We start from the raw sequence: 15335 nt of genomic DNA on the forward strand, positions 1-15335 counted from the left end.
GTGTAGAGGTGGGGAGGGAGTATGCACAGCTGTCTCTCCCCAGAGGATGCAGGCCATTTCCAGCCCTCCTTAGACATTGGGGCGGAGAATTGGCCCCCCCCCCAAAACCACGCCCCCCCCCCACCTTTAGCTTCGGATTCACATTTTATAATGCACGTGGGTAGGCATTCAGTAAATACAGAGGAGGCCAAAAAAGTATGCATTTTAAGAAAAGAAAAAACTGTATTAAAATTGTAATACTCAATATATACTGATACAAAAAGATGAATACGAGTCACATTTGACTTCTGCAGTTATAAGAGGCGCTCAAAGTGCTTACCATCTGCATCCAGACACTTCTGATTATGGGGAACATCTCTTAACATCCCTTAAAATGTGTATACATTTTTTGGCATTCCCAGTATAAGCAAGTGTGCTTCTCTGCTGGTGACTGTAAATGTCCTCATCTGTGCTCTTAGGGATTTGTATGGTAGTGTTGATGAAAACCACTGAACAGCTTTCTTAAGATCAGGCAGAAGGTTCTTTCCAGGTGGTGCAAAGAAGGAAATTGCCTTTCAGTTGCTTTTCTATAGTATTCCACCAAATTTCAAATATACTTATGGTGAGTCAGTTTGGGTTTCTAATTTATATTTATTGAGGGCCTACTATAGCCAGGTCTTGGTGATATCTCAGAAAACAAAACATAGTTCTTTTCCTTATAGTTGAAACTAATAGTAAACAAATATATGGCATAATACTGGTAGTGGTAAGTACTGTTTAAAAAAAAAAGCAGGATAAAGGGGATAGGGAATAAGGAGGGGTAGAGAGAGATGTTCCAGACCGGACCAGGGTGTCTTTGATGAGTGGTATTCCAGCATAGTCCAGAGGGCAACAGTATTCCAGATGGAGGGAGCAGCACGTACAGGGACATTCTTGAATTTTTCCCGATAAGACAATTACTGTAGTGAGTGGGACAGTATACTTCTCTGTGTCTTACATACACTGTCCTTTCTTACATTTTTGACTGTCTCTAAAATACTTCTTTGACTAGCTCCATTCACTGATTCTGCCTTGATAAACAAACCCTTGCTCTTCATGACACCACTTTTTCTAGGATTCCTCCTCTAGTTTTTAGGTTGCTAAATGGAATTTACATACTTTATTAGTTTATCTCACTTAATCTTTTCAATGACCTTATAGCATAGGTCTCCTACTATTATTTCAGTTGAGGGAAATAGAGTTACTTTCCTAAGCTTGTCAAAGATTGGAAAAGCTGGAACTCTAACCTCTCTATTGATCACATTTTTTTCTGTCTTGCATGGCTTCCTTTTTCCTTTAAAGTGTTTTTGAGTTGAAACCTCTATTGCCCAGGCTGGAGTACACAGGCACAATCACGGCTTTCTGCAGCCTTGAACTCCTGGGTTTAGGTGATCCTTCTGCCTTAGCCTTCTGAGTAACTGAGACTATACATACATGCCAGTATGCCCGACTGAATTTTTTAAATGTTTCTGTAGAGATGAGGTCTCACGAGACTGGTCTAGGCCCAGGCTGGTCTTGAACTCCTGCCCTCAAGCAGTCCTTCCTCCTTAGCCTCCCAAAATGCTTGGATCACAGGTGTGAGCCACCACTATGGCTGCCCTAATACTGTTTGTGGTCAATAGTTGTTCCTTGCAGAAGTTGCCCTTGGCCAATTCTTTTCAATCAGCTGTTAATCTGTAAGTCATGACTCCATCTTTATCTTGGGTCTGGACTCTAGATCTGTGCATCAGTATGGAATTTTGAGCTTCTAACAGAGTGTCTACTCTTAGCTCACACCTATAAACTCAGCATGTCTAAAGCTGATGTGTTCCCAAACTGACTTCCTTTATAATGTCTCTGCTTACTCAGTGGTATGACTGTTCCCTGATACACATTGCAGTGGGCTAGTTTTTGGTTTCTGTCTTTCTTCACCCTCCACATCTTATCAGTCCTCAGTACTGTAGAGTTTCAGTTTCAAGTGTCCATTCTGGTTGCTACTTTTCTGATGAGTGGATTTCATCACTTGATAGGTAAATTTTTTTCAGTGGTCTCCTGTTGAGCTCTGTGTATTCTCTCCCTTTTCGGTTTACCTGTTATTTTAACCCTGTTGCAACATCATTAGAATCACATGAAATGGCTTACCAAAACCAGATACTGGCTGGGTGTGGTGGCTTACGCCTGTAATCCCAACACTTTGGGAGGCTGAGGCGGGAAGATTGCTGGAGCCCAGGAGTTCAAGATCAGCCTGGGCAACGTAGTGAGAACTAGTTTCTATTAAAAAAACAACAACAACAACAACAAAAATTAGCTGACCATGGTGGTGCATGCCTGAAGTCCCAGCTACTCGGGAGGTTGAGGTGGAAGTATTGCCTGAATTCAGGAGGTCAAGACTGCAGTGAGCCATGATTGTGTCACTGCACTCCAACCTGAGTGATAGAATGAGATCTTGACTCAAAAAAAGAAAAAGAAAAAGAAAGCCAGATATTCAGGCAGTCATAGCTCTCCATCATTTTGACTTTCTCTTATATCTAGGGTCATAATGTGCTTTAAACTTCACCTTATCAAAAGCCATGATTCTCTGGCCTTCCCCTATACCTCTATCCTCCCCCTATACCTCTGTCCCCCAGTTAAAAGGCTTAGCACTCTTTCAGGGCCACATAGAGCCCTGTCTCCTTCACAGTCTTTCCTGCTTACCCCTACTCATTCCAACTCAGCATTCATTCCTGCAATGTTTTTAACTGCACCTGTGCATTGATATTGTGCCACCCTTGGAGGTTCTGGGTGTGCCTTGCCACATAGATGGTGCCTGGAGAAAGGTCCTGGTCCAGCCTCCTTTATGTCCCTCCCCTGCTTAGCACGAGGCAGACAGTAGCATCCAGGCAGCACTTATGTATTTAATTTATTAGCAGTTGTGGTCGCTTTGAGTATTGCTGTAACTTGGAATTGAATGTCACAAATCAAAACGAGGAGGGCCGATAAATCTATAGAGATATATCGCCGTATTCAGTTTAACTGCTAGACTCAACAGTTTTCTCATATAGTTTGTTTATGTGCATATGGCTAAGCTTAGCACTTCGCTTCCTGAGGTAAGTGGGTGGGATATTCTTATATTTGACCTTCATGTTACATTCTACACTAGACATATTGTGGAATGAAACAAACAGTCTGAAGCCCAGAGAGGCTCTGTAACTGCTCCAAGGCTGCTTGGATCATGTTTGGCCTGGGTGGGACCACAGTTCAGGTCTTCCGCCCAACTCCGGCCCCTTTGAGTGCCTTTTCTTGCAAGTGCTGCATAGTGCAGCCCAACCAGTCGCACCACCAAGTCACACTGCCCCTCTTACCAACCCAGTGATGGCACGCTGGGAAAAGTGGCAAACGAAAGGTCAGGAATAGGAGTGATAGAAGAAATGGAAATGTTTCCCTATTTCAGCACCTCACGAATATCCTACTTTGACACAATGCAGTGTTAATTGTTTATACAGTGTTCTTTAAAAGATGGATGTTGCATAAGGCATGCTCTCACTCTAGTCCCTCTCTTGGTAATTGTTGCTGTCAGGGACAAAAAGTGCCTGATTGTACTCTGTTTGTCATGTAGGTGGGAGGGAGAGAGTGGAGCTGAAGCAGAGCTTTTACAGCTCCATTGTTCTACTATCAGAGAGCAATTACACTCCACCTTCTGTCAACCTCTCCACCTCTGGCAATCCAGCCACCGGCCATGGGGTCCAGGGCGCTGGTTTTTAACTGCATGTACATTTTAGTAAAGTTGGGCAGTTCTAGCTTTTCTAGGTATTTCCTTTTAAGGTCTGGAAAATTGGAACTACAACTTTTAACAATATATGTATTACAACTAAGTAGTCTGTCATGTTTTCTGTGACTTGATGCAGGGTAGGTAGTTGTTCTCTCACAGGATGCTTCATATCAGTTCTAAGGGTCTACATACTAAAGATATGTATCTGTAGGGTTTACATTTTTAAAAGCTGCATTTATTTGGTAATATGACCATATGTTTGTAGATTACATTTATTCTACTGCCTGCGTACCTAATAGAAGTTTAAATTTCAAGCACTGGAAGAAAATTTGCAGAATGTATCTCTTTGCCTTTAGCTTATTGTAAAAACTGAAACCGCAACCCTAACTCAAACCGAAGTGTGTTTCTAATGGAGAATGCCCTCTGCTTTCACAGCCTCCAAGTAATATGGCGGTTATTTGGTTGAGTGATGTGAGGGTATTTTGTTGAGAAGCTGTAGCATGGTATAACAGATATTTGTTAAAATATTAGTTATGGTTGTAACTCTACTTCTGGGGTCCTAGAGTTGGGTGTGGGAGCGATGTTAATATGATACCAGCTTCTGATGCAAGTTCAGCTGGGCAGACAGCAGAGGGAATAGAAGAAATGCTATGAAGGGATGGAGGAACTTCAGAACAATATGACATGGATGGCGCCTTGGAAAACAACAGCTGCCAATATGAACCTGGCAGAAGTTTGTGAGTAATGGTGGGTGACTCATGGCAAGCAGGGAGTCTTGCAACTTCGAGTTGAGCAGACAGAGGGGAGAGTAGGGATGGTGGCCACCAGGCCAAGGGTTTATGTCCCAAATGTGGCAATGTCTTTGGTCCCTGTTAAATTTAGCAACCGCGTCGTTTACTGAATTGTAGCATTATTTCTACCTGTAAACCCTAAAGACATAAACAATCAATATTTTCTTTTCTTTTTTTTTTTTTTTTGAGTTGGAGTCTCACTCTGTCACCCAGACTGGAGTGCAGTGGCATGCTCACAGCCACTGCAACCTCAACCTGCTAGACTCAGGCGATCCCTCTGCCTCAGCCTTCCAAGTGGCTGGAACTATAGACATGAACCACCACACCTGGCTGATTTTTTGATTTACTGTAGAGACGAAGTCTCACCAAGTTGCCCAGGCTGGTCTTGAACCCCTAAGCTCAGGCAGTCCTCTCCCCTTAGCCTCCCAAAGTGCTGGGATTATAGGCGTCAGCCACCGTGCCCAGCAACAATCCGTATTTTCTAAAACGATTGTCTGGGGAGGAGGAGAGTGGGTGGTAGGGCATATCATGTGACCTGTGATACTGCTGTTTTTAAAGTCATGCACAGCTGCCTCCAGTCCCACTCCTGGAGGTGCCATCATTCAGATAGACTATCTTAGAAAGGGCTTGCCTGGCTCTGCACATCAGGAGGGATGGGCATTTGTAGTTTAAAAAATCGCTTGGGTGATTCTGCTCTTTCTCTTCTCCTCCACTGAAAACCACTGTTCTAAAGCGAGTAGGTAGTAGATGTCTAAAGAAATTAACCTCCTTTCTAAGGTGTCCTCAGAACTGTTGCCAGATTAAACCTCTGCCTGGTTATGAAATATTGACAATTTGAGGAAGACAGTGCTGTCGGAATCTTTCTTTTCTTCCTCTGTGAGAATTCAGTTATCATCACTAGTTTATTCTTGGGCAGAGATTGAAAGTCACCTCATTTGAGAAGCCAACCTTGCCAACAGCTGGGAATTTGCAGAAGTCAGTCATTAAAGGAAGGCTTTAGGATGATCTGTTATAAAACGTAGCAGTACACTGGAATCCTAGCCCTTGGAAACCCCGGCTATTTTAGAGCATGTTTTGATAACAATAGGCTGTTGGATATTGTGAGATGAGTTGTGGAATTGGGGAAAGACTAAAGGGGAATGTTCTGAAGAAGACAGTTCTCAGCGTGGAGGCTTTCTGCTGCAGAGGCTCAGGTGTCATTCTGGACCCGCAGGGTGTACCTTAAAGTGGGAACCCTTATCTCCCACTCAGCTGCTTGTTTCTAGTTTATATATGATTTTCACACTGATAGTTTTAGACATTATGCATCATTTTCTGTTACTCAGTTCTGCTTCTGAGTGAGAGAGCATCTCACACCAAGCCACATAGTTAGTGGGAAGTGATAGAAAGGGCGTTTGTGTCGAAATTAGACCTGGGCAGTGGGGTGCTGTGCTTGTAAGTGGCTCCCAGCGCAGAGAACATGTATAGAAATTCAGTGTTATTTCTTACTTATTCTGTTAAGTCTTTCAATAAAGTCTTTTCTTTGCAGAGTTTTTGGAGTGCATCAGAAAAACCAGGAGCTGAAACAGACTTCAGAGAGTACCAGTGTGGGCACTGACTATGGCATGGCAGCTGTCTTAAACTCAGTTCTCTAGTGTGGGAGTTCTAAGTCCTAATTTTTAAAGCAAATATAAGCCCTCTTGACTCGTCAATAACGATACTCTCTCCAGAGCAGTGTTGCTTTTGCTTCCACTCTGAGCACTGAAAACTCTTCTATGATAGTTTTGCTGATTCCTTTGTTGTAACTTCTAAATTGTTAAACTAGAGGTGGAATTAGAATAAATACTGTTTCTTTTGCTGTCTGTGTAGACATGCAGTGTGACGTGGTAAGGAAGTTTGCATAGGTTATGTGGTTTCCCTTGCTGGTTTCCTGCTGTTTATAATGGAAATGATAATATGTCCTGTATCAGAAGCGTTTCCTCAGTCCTTTCCTTTCAGATGTGGATGTTCTTTCACCTTCTGGCCTCTGGACGTACTAGTGCTTTCCATTTCTTAGACCAGGCGAAACCCCCCTCTTCACCCTCCCCCAAGGGGCCACAGTGTAGCACACCTCTTTCCTCCCTGCCCCAGGGGGGTGCTTTCCCTCTGGAGGTGATGCCTCATGCTCATTCATTCCTTAGGCCCCCCAGGAAGCTCTCAAGGATGGGGAAGGAGAGGTGCCCTCCATCCACATCTAGCAGGCAAGCCCCCATAGAGTTGGTGCCCCAGCTGATGTTGGTTCTGGGACTGGGAGAAAGGTAGCTTCTATGGTTAATTTTAGAGGTTACCCTGATGCTGAGCACCTCAGTCTCATGGCTTCACATACCATTCATGAGACCAGTGATTCCCAAATTCCTATCTCCAGCTCATTTTCTCTCTCCAACTCCAGACTCCTTATCTGATATTTTAAAACCAACATGTATGAACCCTGAGTTCTTGATCATCCTCCCCAAATCAGCTCTACCTGCAGCCTTTCCGTCTCAGTGACCTGAAACACAGTCCTTCAGCTTGCTTGGGCCAAAGACAAGTCACTCTGACTCTTTGACATGTTGCAACCACCGTGTCAGCAGATCTCGGCTACCTTCCTCCCTTCCTGCTCTTCCACCCTGCTGAAGCCGCTGTCCTCTGCAACTGAGTTACTGATACCCTCCTCAATCATTCCCGTTTTTATCACTTGCCATGTGGACTCTGCTCAACCAGCAGCCCAAGTCGTCTTTGAAAACACAGGTTGAGTTGCATCACTCCTCTGTGGTGCCTCCGCATACACTCAAGGCCAAGGCCAGAGTCCTTATAGTGTCCTGCAAGGCTCCACTCATTCCATGCTCCCCTCACCCCTCTGCCCAGCCCTCTGCTAATGGCTCCTGCAACACTCCAGGCACACACTGCCTCTCTCCAACTGTGCCCTCCCTCTGCACAGTCTCACTTTCTGGTCTTATGCTGAGATCTTAGTTGTCCCTGGGCCTTCCCTAAGCACCCTGCTTGACACTGTGATTCCGCTGGCCACCACACCCCCTTCACTTCCACTGTCTTGACCTCGCCCCACTCATTCTGTTCCCACTGCCCTTGTCATCTCCCAGCGTGCTGTCCACTCACAGACCTGTGGTGTTCACTGTCCTTTCTCCCTAGACTCCACGTCCTGTGAGGACAGAGTCTTCTTTTGACTCACTAATGTGTTCTGAGTGCTTTATGGATAGTGCTTGGTTCATGGTTGGCACTAAAGAAAAATTGCTGAATGAATTAATGAAAATAATATTTATTTATTTATTTATTACAATACTATTTTTAAAAAACAAGTCATCCCTTCAGAAATGAGTCAGGAAAGGGAGCTAAGTTAATGATGTTTGCTTGTTTTTTGATATATGTACAAGTATGATTTTTGTAGGCTTAACTTTTTGAACCTGATTGAAAAATTGGTACCCTGACTCTAGCCTATAATCCCAGCACTTTGGGAAGAGAAGAGAGGATTCCCTGAGCCCAGTGGAACTTGGCAAGACCTCATCTCCACAATAAATCAAAAAGTTAGCTGGGTGCGGTAGTGCACACCTGTAGTTCCAGCTACTTGGAAGGCTGAGGTGAAAGGATCACCTGAGCCCAGCAGGTTGAGGCTGTGGTGACTGTGAGCATGCCACTGCACTCCAGCCTGGGCGACAGAGTGAGACTCTGACTCAAACAAACAAACAAACAAAAAACCGTTGGTATCCTGATTCTTAAATTTAATAGCTTTGTTGACGTATAATTTGCATACTATAAAATCCACCCGTTGTAGTTGTACAGTTCAGTGATTTTTAGTAAATTTATCAAGTTGTGCAACCATCACTTCAAAAAGTTTTCTTATATCTGTTAATTTGCAGTTTATTCTTTACCCTCTGCCACAAGGTACCCAGGTTTTATTTAATTTTTTGGCTCCTAAGTCTTGAAAGAATAATTTATCTAGTAATACCAACATAGCCTTCTGCTCTTAAGAGTTGTAAATGTGTGGTGTTCCTTGTTTAATGTAGGAAATGGCATTCAACGTGAATGGAAATGTGAGGTGGAGAGAGACTAGCTGCACTTTCACTTGTGTTTTTACTCACTTTACCCTGTCTGGAGTTATCTGACTGTTCTCTTCATCCGTTAAATGGGGGTGAGTTGTGAGAACTCACCAAGTAATGACAGTGGCTGCTGTGTTGTAAATACTCAAGGACACTAGCTAACAAGATTAATCTCCTGTTGATGTGGGTGCAAAATAGACAGGGTAAGTATCCTTGCAGGTAGAGAGCAACATTTAAATCAGATTCTGAGTTTCTCAAGTTTGGGTAAAATATGATCCTGCTCCTGTCTCAGTTAGTTAATTGTTTTCACTGTAGCAGATTGTGAGAGCAAGTTAATTTCCAGCAGAGATCATCTCCCAGCATTTTTATTGGAGATAGTTGCTAAGGAACTTTTACTGCATTTTCTGTGTTCATCTTTGACAGATCTTTGGCACAAGGGTGATAATTGCCCGCCTTTTTGTTGGAATCATAGTGACCATTGGAAAGTGTTTGGAATTGTGTCTTGCACTGGGATACCCAATCCCTGTGACCCCTTGGAATGAGTAGGGGGAGGTGCTCATTGGATCTTGTAGCTTACTAAGCCCAGACCAAGTTATCTTTAATATGATCTTTTTCTGTTTTTGTTCTTTTTTTTTTTTTTTTTTTTTATGTACAGATGCACAAAGCAGGGTCATCAGAAGCCTCTCGATTCAAAAGATGATAATGCTGAAAAACATTGCCCAGTGACAGTGAATCCTTGGCATATGAAGAAAGCCTTTAAAGTCATGAACGAATTAAGAAGGTATCAATACACGAATGAACTCGTGGCCATGGATCTCTTCTCTTTATTTTTCAGTTGTTTGTAGTGAGTACACTCCCCCCTATGAATTGTTTCTTTGATATGGGGAACATTAAAAGCTTCTTCTGCAAGTGTTTTTTAAAGGAAGAAAGCAGAAGACTTATGGGACTTGTGGATGGTAGGGGCTCCTCTACCCACTACAGTAGCTACTAGCCACAGGCAGCTAGTCTGAATGGACATGTGCTGTGGGTGGGAAACACACAATGGATGTCTGAGACAGTGCAAAGAAAGGAGTGTAAATAGTATATTAATAGTTTAAAATACTTATTACATGTGGAAATGGTAGTATGTTGGAGTTAAAATAGACTATATGACTGAAATTAATTACACTTGTTTCTTTTTACTTTTCTACTTTTGTTACTAGCAAATTGTGACTTGCATTATATTTTTATTGGACAGTGCTGGTCCAGAGCTTCTAACTTACAGTCACAGAGAATAGGGAAAGAAACTTTTAGACAGAAAAATGTAACTCTTCTTGGTGGTGGTGGTGATAGTGGTAGTAGTTTTGGGAAGTGGTGACCTGCCCATTGCTGTGGTAATCCTCAAATATGTTAAGAACCACTTGCACTGAAAGGAGTGACATGAAAAGCTGATTGTAAATTAGCTTTAAAAAAATTAAAAGGCTGATGTATGTGTTAACAGTCTTGGTTTTATTTTCTTGCACTTTATGAAAGCTTTACTTTTTCCTACCATTCCCTTGGTGAAAGCAGTCTACATAGATCTACTTGGTGTGCCGAGTGCTTGACTGGGAAGGGGTTGCACTTTCTTAGTCTCTCTCTGATGGTCTTTCTGAAGCCTACTCTTTAGATCCATCATTCGTTTGGTTCTTTTTAAATGAAATTAACAGCTCAATAAATATTTATCTGTTGGGTACTAGAGGTAGGTGCAATGATGGGCAAAACCAGATGTGATTATCACCCTCCTGGGGCTGCTGGTGTCTGCAAGAGGTGGGTATTCACCAGAGAATGACAGACGTGATTCACTGCAGTGCCAAGAAGTGCTGCACAGAGGCTGCAGGTGCAGGAGGGTGGGCACCCAAGGGTGGGTTACGGTGGCCCAGAAAGACAGGGATAGTTAGGTAGAAATGAGAGGAAATAGAGGTGGGGGCTAAAGTCAGGATGGGAGCAAGAAGACGGGAGGGCAGTGTTCTAGGAAGCATGGGGACTGGCCCTACAAGCCCCATGGGGGAGGGAACTGGCCTCACTGAGGAATTGGAGGTAGCACTGAACTGAGCAGGTGGGAAGGGCCTCCCCTGAGTCTGACACTTTGACTTTTATGATGCATGAGCCACCTTGGGGGAGCCGTTGGAAAGTCCAGCAGGGATGGGGCCTGATCAAGTTTGTGTGGAGCACACAGGCTGCTGGGGGGAGGATGACTGGAGAGGGGCAGGAGGGTTTGAACTGAAATTAGTTTCGCTTGCTTCCTACTCCTGCTCCGATAACATTTCCAAATGTGGGATCTCATTTGTTCTTTGGAGAATGTATGGCTGGGATAATCCAACAGGTCTGAGGGTGCTGTTTCAGATTTTAATCTTGTTGTGACAGTAGTTACTAGAATGTGAAATGTAGTGGTTTCTAAGTGGAACTGGAAGAAAAGTAAGAAAAATAGAATGGTTATTTTAAGACTGGGATCTATAGTGGCTCTTTTTTCTCTTTGAGAAATGTAAAGAGACTGACTTTTCATAGGACTAGCCAAAGTTTCCTTTTCCTTGCTCCTGGGGGGCGCAGGTGGCCTTGGCTTTCTGCAGGTGTGTGTGTGGCGCTCTCTCTTGACCTGGGCACAGCTCACTAACTTTCAGGGATGACCGAGTGCTACTTCTCTCGAGGTGAATGACCTAAATTTTGGAATACATTGCCTGGCCTTGGGCCAGTTGTTTTACGTCTTTGAGCTTTGACTGTCAATGGGGGTAGTGGACAGGAGGATGTCTCAGGTTCAGTGCTGCTCTGACATTCTCGGAGCCTGTGAGGCGATTCCTGTCTGCCTGCAAGCCCTGTGGTGTCCTTGCTTCATCCTAGGATTATTGGTTCTAGCTTCATTCAGCCCCTTGTTCCGCTTTGGGTGTGAACTCCATGGCTGTGAAATAGTGCCTTCCTGTTCTTTGTGTTGCTCCATTTCAGGATCTAGTATGTCACCAGGTTGGTGGTTGACACTGATTCTCAGAATGAAGAATGGCCTTTGAGTAGCCAGACTGTTGGTGCCAGGTTGGTTTTTTTTTTTGAGTTGGAGTCTCAGGCTTTAAGCTTTAACCTGGTGGGCTCCAGTGATCCTTCTGCTTCAGCCTTCCAAGTAACTGGAACTATAGGCGTGAGCTACCATGCCTGGCTAATTTTTTATTTATTGTAGAGACGAGGTCTCACCATATTGCCTGGGCTGGTCTTGAACCCGTGGGCTCAGGCAATACACTTGCCTCGGCCTCCCAAAATGCTGGGATTATAGGCTGATCCACCATGCCTGGCCAGGTAGTTTTAATGAAGGTGCTCACCAACAGCATTTTAAAAAATGACTGTCCTCCGACCTTTAATTAAAATGTCATTCTCTTTCTCTCTTACGTCTTATAGCCAATTCAAATAATTCTTTAAGGAAAAAAATCTCTGAAGAGGCCTGTTCCTAGTACAGCTGAAAATCGTTAATTATTTCCTGTCCTTGCATCAACTTCCTGTTGCCAGGAAGGCTACTGAGAGTGGTTTCCTGACTTCTGGGAAGGGAACTTCCTTGTTCTTGTTATGCTGCTCTTGGGTCTACCCTTGAAGTGGTGGACCAACAACTGTGCACTAGAGAATGTTTTTATGGACCTTTGTTTGAGGGAGGCAATTGTAATTGGTGTAAGGTTGTGGGAATGGAGTAGGAGGACAGGAGTTATATAAGGTTTAAGTTACAGAATTCAAATTGTTTTATAGAAAAAGAACATGGTCTTTTATTGTTTTCTTAAATTCATTTGAGACAGAAGGCACGGAGGCCTAGTTCTATATCTTAGCCCAATATGAGCTTGAATAACTTAAAATTATTTTAGACCCTGTGTCACTTTTGAACAATATATTCACCAAGTATGTGAGCACCTGGTTGTCCTTTGAAATCAGCTCACACGCCTCAAGGGCTGTGCAGGATCCTAAGATAGTATTTGAGGTGGCCTGTGCCCTTCGTAGGTGGAGATGGACAGAGAAAAGGGTGAGGTAGTGAGATTGTGTGTACAATGTGGGTGCCGAAAAGGGCTCTCCCAACGTGGATGCTGAAAAGGGCTCTCCCAGGGAAAGTCACAGCATCCCCCTCAGGTAGGCTTCAGCCAGGCCCTGACGGGGTGCATGTGCGGCAGAATTCACGTGGGGATGAGCAGGAAGGCCTTCCTGGGTGGGCTTATTTGCTTGAGCTTGGGAGGGAGTGCATGGTCACCTACAGGATGCTGGAAGTTGAGGGTTCGTGCTGGGTAGTCTGTGCAGAAAAGATGAGGAAGCAAGAGAAGGATAGAGCGTGGGGGCGAGAAGTGTGGGAAGAATTGTGACTTGTCCCCTGGGCAGTGAGAGTCCATGGAGGTTTCTGAGGCAGTAAGTGTCAGCTGAGGGAGTGATATGCAGGACTGACCTGTTGGAGTTGCAGGAGGAGGCGCTGGGTCGCGGCATGTCTGTGGTAGGTAGGTCAGCTCTTCACTTCAGATTTCTCAAGCATGGGTTGGAGGGGTGGTTTCTCAGAACATTGACATTTTCAGAATCACACCAGTGGATCTTCACAGGATGCTAATTGTGGGCAACACACTGTCCTGCATCTGTGAAAGGCACAGAGAAGCAGACTGTATCCCAGGCACGAGTTTTGGTGAGAAAATTAGATTGCCAGCTTTTTGAGATGACCAAAAGAGGAATTGTCAAAAGGTAGCATTTTGTCTTTAAAATAAATTAAAAAAATAAAAACTACTTTTTCTTAACTTTAAAAATTTCAGTGAGAATGGAGGGGAGCTCAATAAAATAAAAATATTTGTTTTATTTAGAGGGAATATAATTTTTTTTTTTTTTTTTTGAGTTGGAGTCTCACTCTGTCACCCAGACTGGAGTGCAGTGGCTGCTCCCGGCCACTGCAGCCTCAACCTGCTGGGCTCCGGCGATCCTTCCGCCTCAGCTTTCCGAGTAGCTGGAACTACAGGTGCGCGTTACCACGCCTGGCTCCTTTTGATTTATTGTAGAGATGAGGTCTCGCCAAGTTGCCCGGGCAGGTCTCGAACCCGCGGTCTCAGGCAACCCACTCACCTCAGCCTCCCAAAGGGGCGGGATTACAGGCTGAGCCACCGAGACCGGCTGGGAATATAATTTTAATCCTTAGTGTTTGGGAGTTGAAACTGTTCAGAAAGCATAAATCATGGGAAGCAATTCACCTGTTAACCTGTATATCTTACGTAGTCCATAAGTGTTTAGTTGTTCATATAGAACAACAGTTCTTACATCCTATAAGATATTTAGGCAAAATAGCCTGATATGCTCTCTTAACCGAGTGGATATTGTGTTTTCCCGTCAGAACTTTGGACATCATGGACCTAGATTCCTACTAGGATTAGATGGTCTTTTGTGCATTCATGAACAATTCCATTTGTGGCCATTGAGTTGTGGCTAAACTGCTGTTATGGCTGTTGTATGAATTCATAGTTTGTTACTTAAATGGCAGGTGAATTAAACAGTGACCTTGAGCGAGTCTACCTTTCTCATCATAGCTTTGTATTACTGATTTTAGGACATTACATGAGGTGTGATTTTTTAAATTACTTTAATAAATATTTTTCTGTAGTAGAACATTGTCAGGTTCTTTTGTTTTTGTTTTGTGCTTAAGTAGAATTAAGACATTCCTTGAAGGACTGAGCAGTTGAGAGAAACCCCGAAATCAAGCAGACTTGTTTATTTAAGAAAGCTGAAGAGATGTGTTGAAGCCTGTGGTCTCAATTTAAATGGCAGCGTTCTGCAGTGCTTTTTAAGCAAGCGTTAAGGCTGATTTTTTAAGTGGTGTGTGTTGAGCATGGGCGGAATCTCAAATGTTTCATGGAAATTGACAAATGGATAGTAGTCAGTGCAGCAGTCAGTGCCTTTCCTAACCCACCTCCTCCTGCTGCTGGGGACTCAGGTGTGGGGCACTGTGCCTCCAGGTGCTGCCCTCAGTATCCCCTGGAATCAGAACAGCAGGCTGTTTTCTTTTAGGCCGTTGTCGTTAAGAGTATCCACTCATGATTTATTTCACCATGTTAGAAAGCAGCTTCTAGTGGGAAGGTTCCCTTGTGCATGGTCTACACGTTTGCAGTCCACGCTCCTCACCTGTTTTCAGAAGCTCACCGCCATGCTGCTGTTCTTTGAAGTCTTCTAAGCCCTCGTCTCCCTCTTGCTCCCTCCCCACCTTCTCTTCCTAGGCCCTAGATTCTTCTTTCCTTTTATTTCTAATTATTTATTCTCTCCTCTCAACCGTGGCCAGGTGTTCTTCCAAGTCCTGAAATTTGGAGAAGTTGTGTCCCCGCAGGTCCTGACATGCCTTCCTGTGTCTTCTTGCGACTTGCTGTGTCACATCTTTCACTCTTACTTTGCTGTCTTGATTCCATATGAAAAGAAGGAGAGATTCTGTGTTCTGGGCCCTTCACTAGTTTAAAGCAGTTTCTAAGTCACTGGCTGAGAAATACACAGGGTATATATGCCTGTGACTATCCGAGTTGACTGACATCTTCCTGCTTTCCATCTGAAAGACTCAGCAGGTGTTACTCTGCTGAGGGGCTGTGATGCTTTTCTGGACTCTTACTGTGGCGGTGAGTCTTACTAAACGCAACAGCTAGGCTCTCCCTGTGCTTCACTGCCACAGAAATGCAAAGCTGCTCGGTGGCTCAGCCTGTAATCCCGTGCTTTGGGAGGTTGAGGTGAGTGGATTGCCTGAGCCCGTGGGTTCGAGACCTGCCTGGG

The 15335-nt window shown here is 44.0% G+C and overlaps 1 protein-coding gene across 5 annotated transcripts in view; it reads left to right on the plus strand.

Moving 5' to 3' along the window:
* Window positions 1–15335, plus strand: part of KLHL2 (kelch like family member 2) — a 117943-nt gene that overhangs the window by 3451 nt on the left and 99157 nt on the right. For all 5 annotated transcript variants that reach the window (XM_008058298.1, XM_021712458.1, XM_021712457.1 and 2 more), the window contains one exon: window positions 9241–9366. In XM_008058298.1, coding sequence (XP_008056489.1) covers window positions 9329–9366 — 38 coding nt within the window. In that variant the 5' untranslated portion in view covers window positions 9241–9328. Of the gene's footprint in view, window positions 1–9240; window positions 9367–15335 lie in introns of those variants that run through there.

Source organism: Carlito syrichta, unplaced genomic scaffold (assembly GCF_000164805.1).
Source record: "Carlito syrichta isolate Samal-C Ts95f unplaced genomic scaffold, Tarsius_syrichta-2.0.1 Scaffold303285, whole genome shotgun sequence".
In the NCBI taxonomy this organism is placed as follows: Eukaryota; Metazoa; Chordata; class Mammalia; order Primates; family Tarsiidae; genus Carlito; species Carlito syrichta.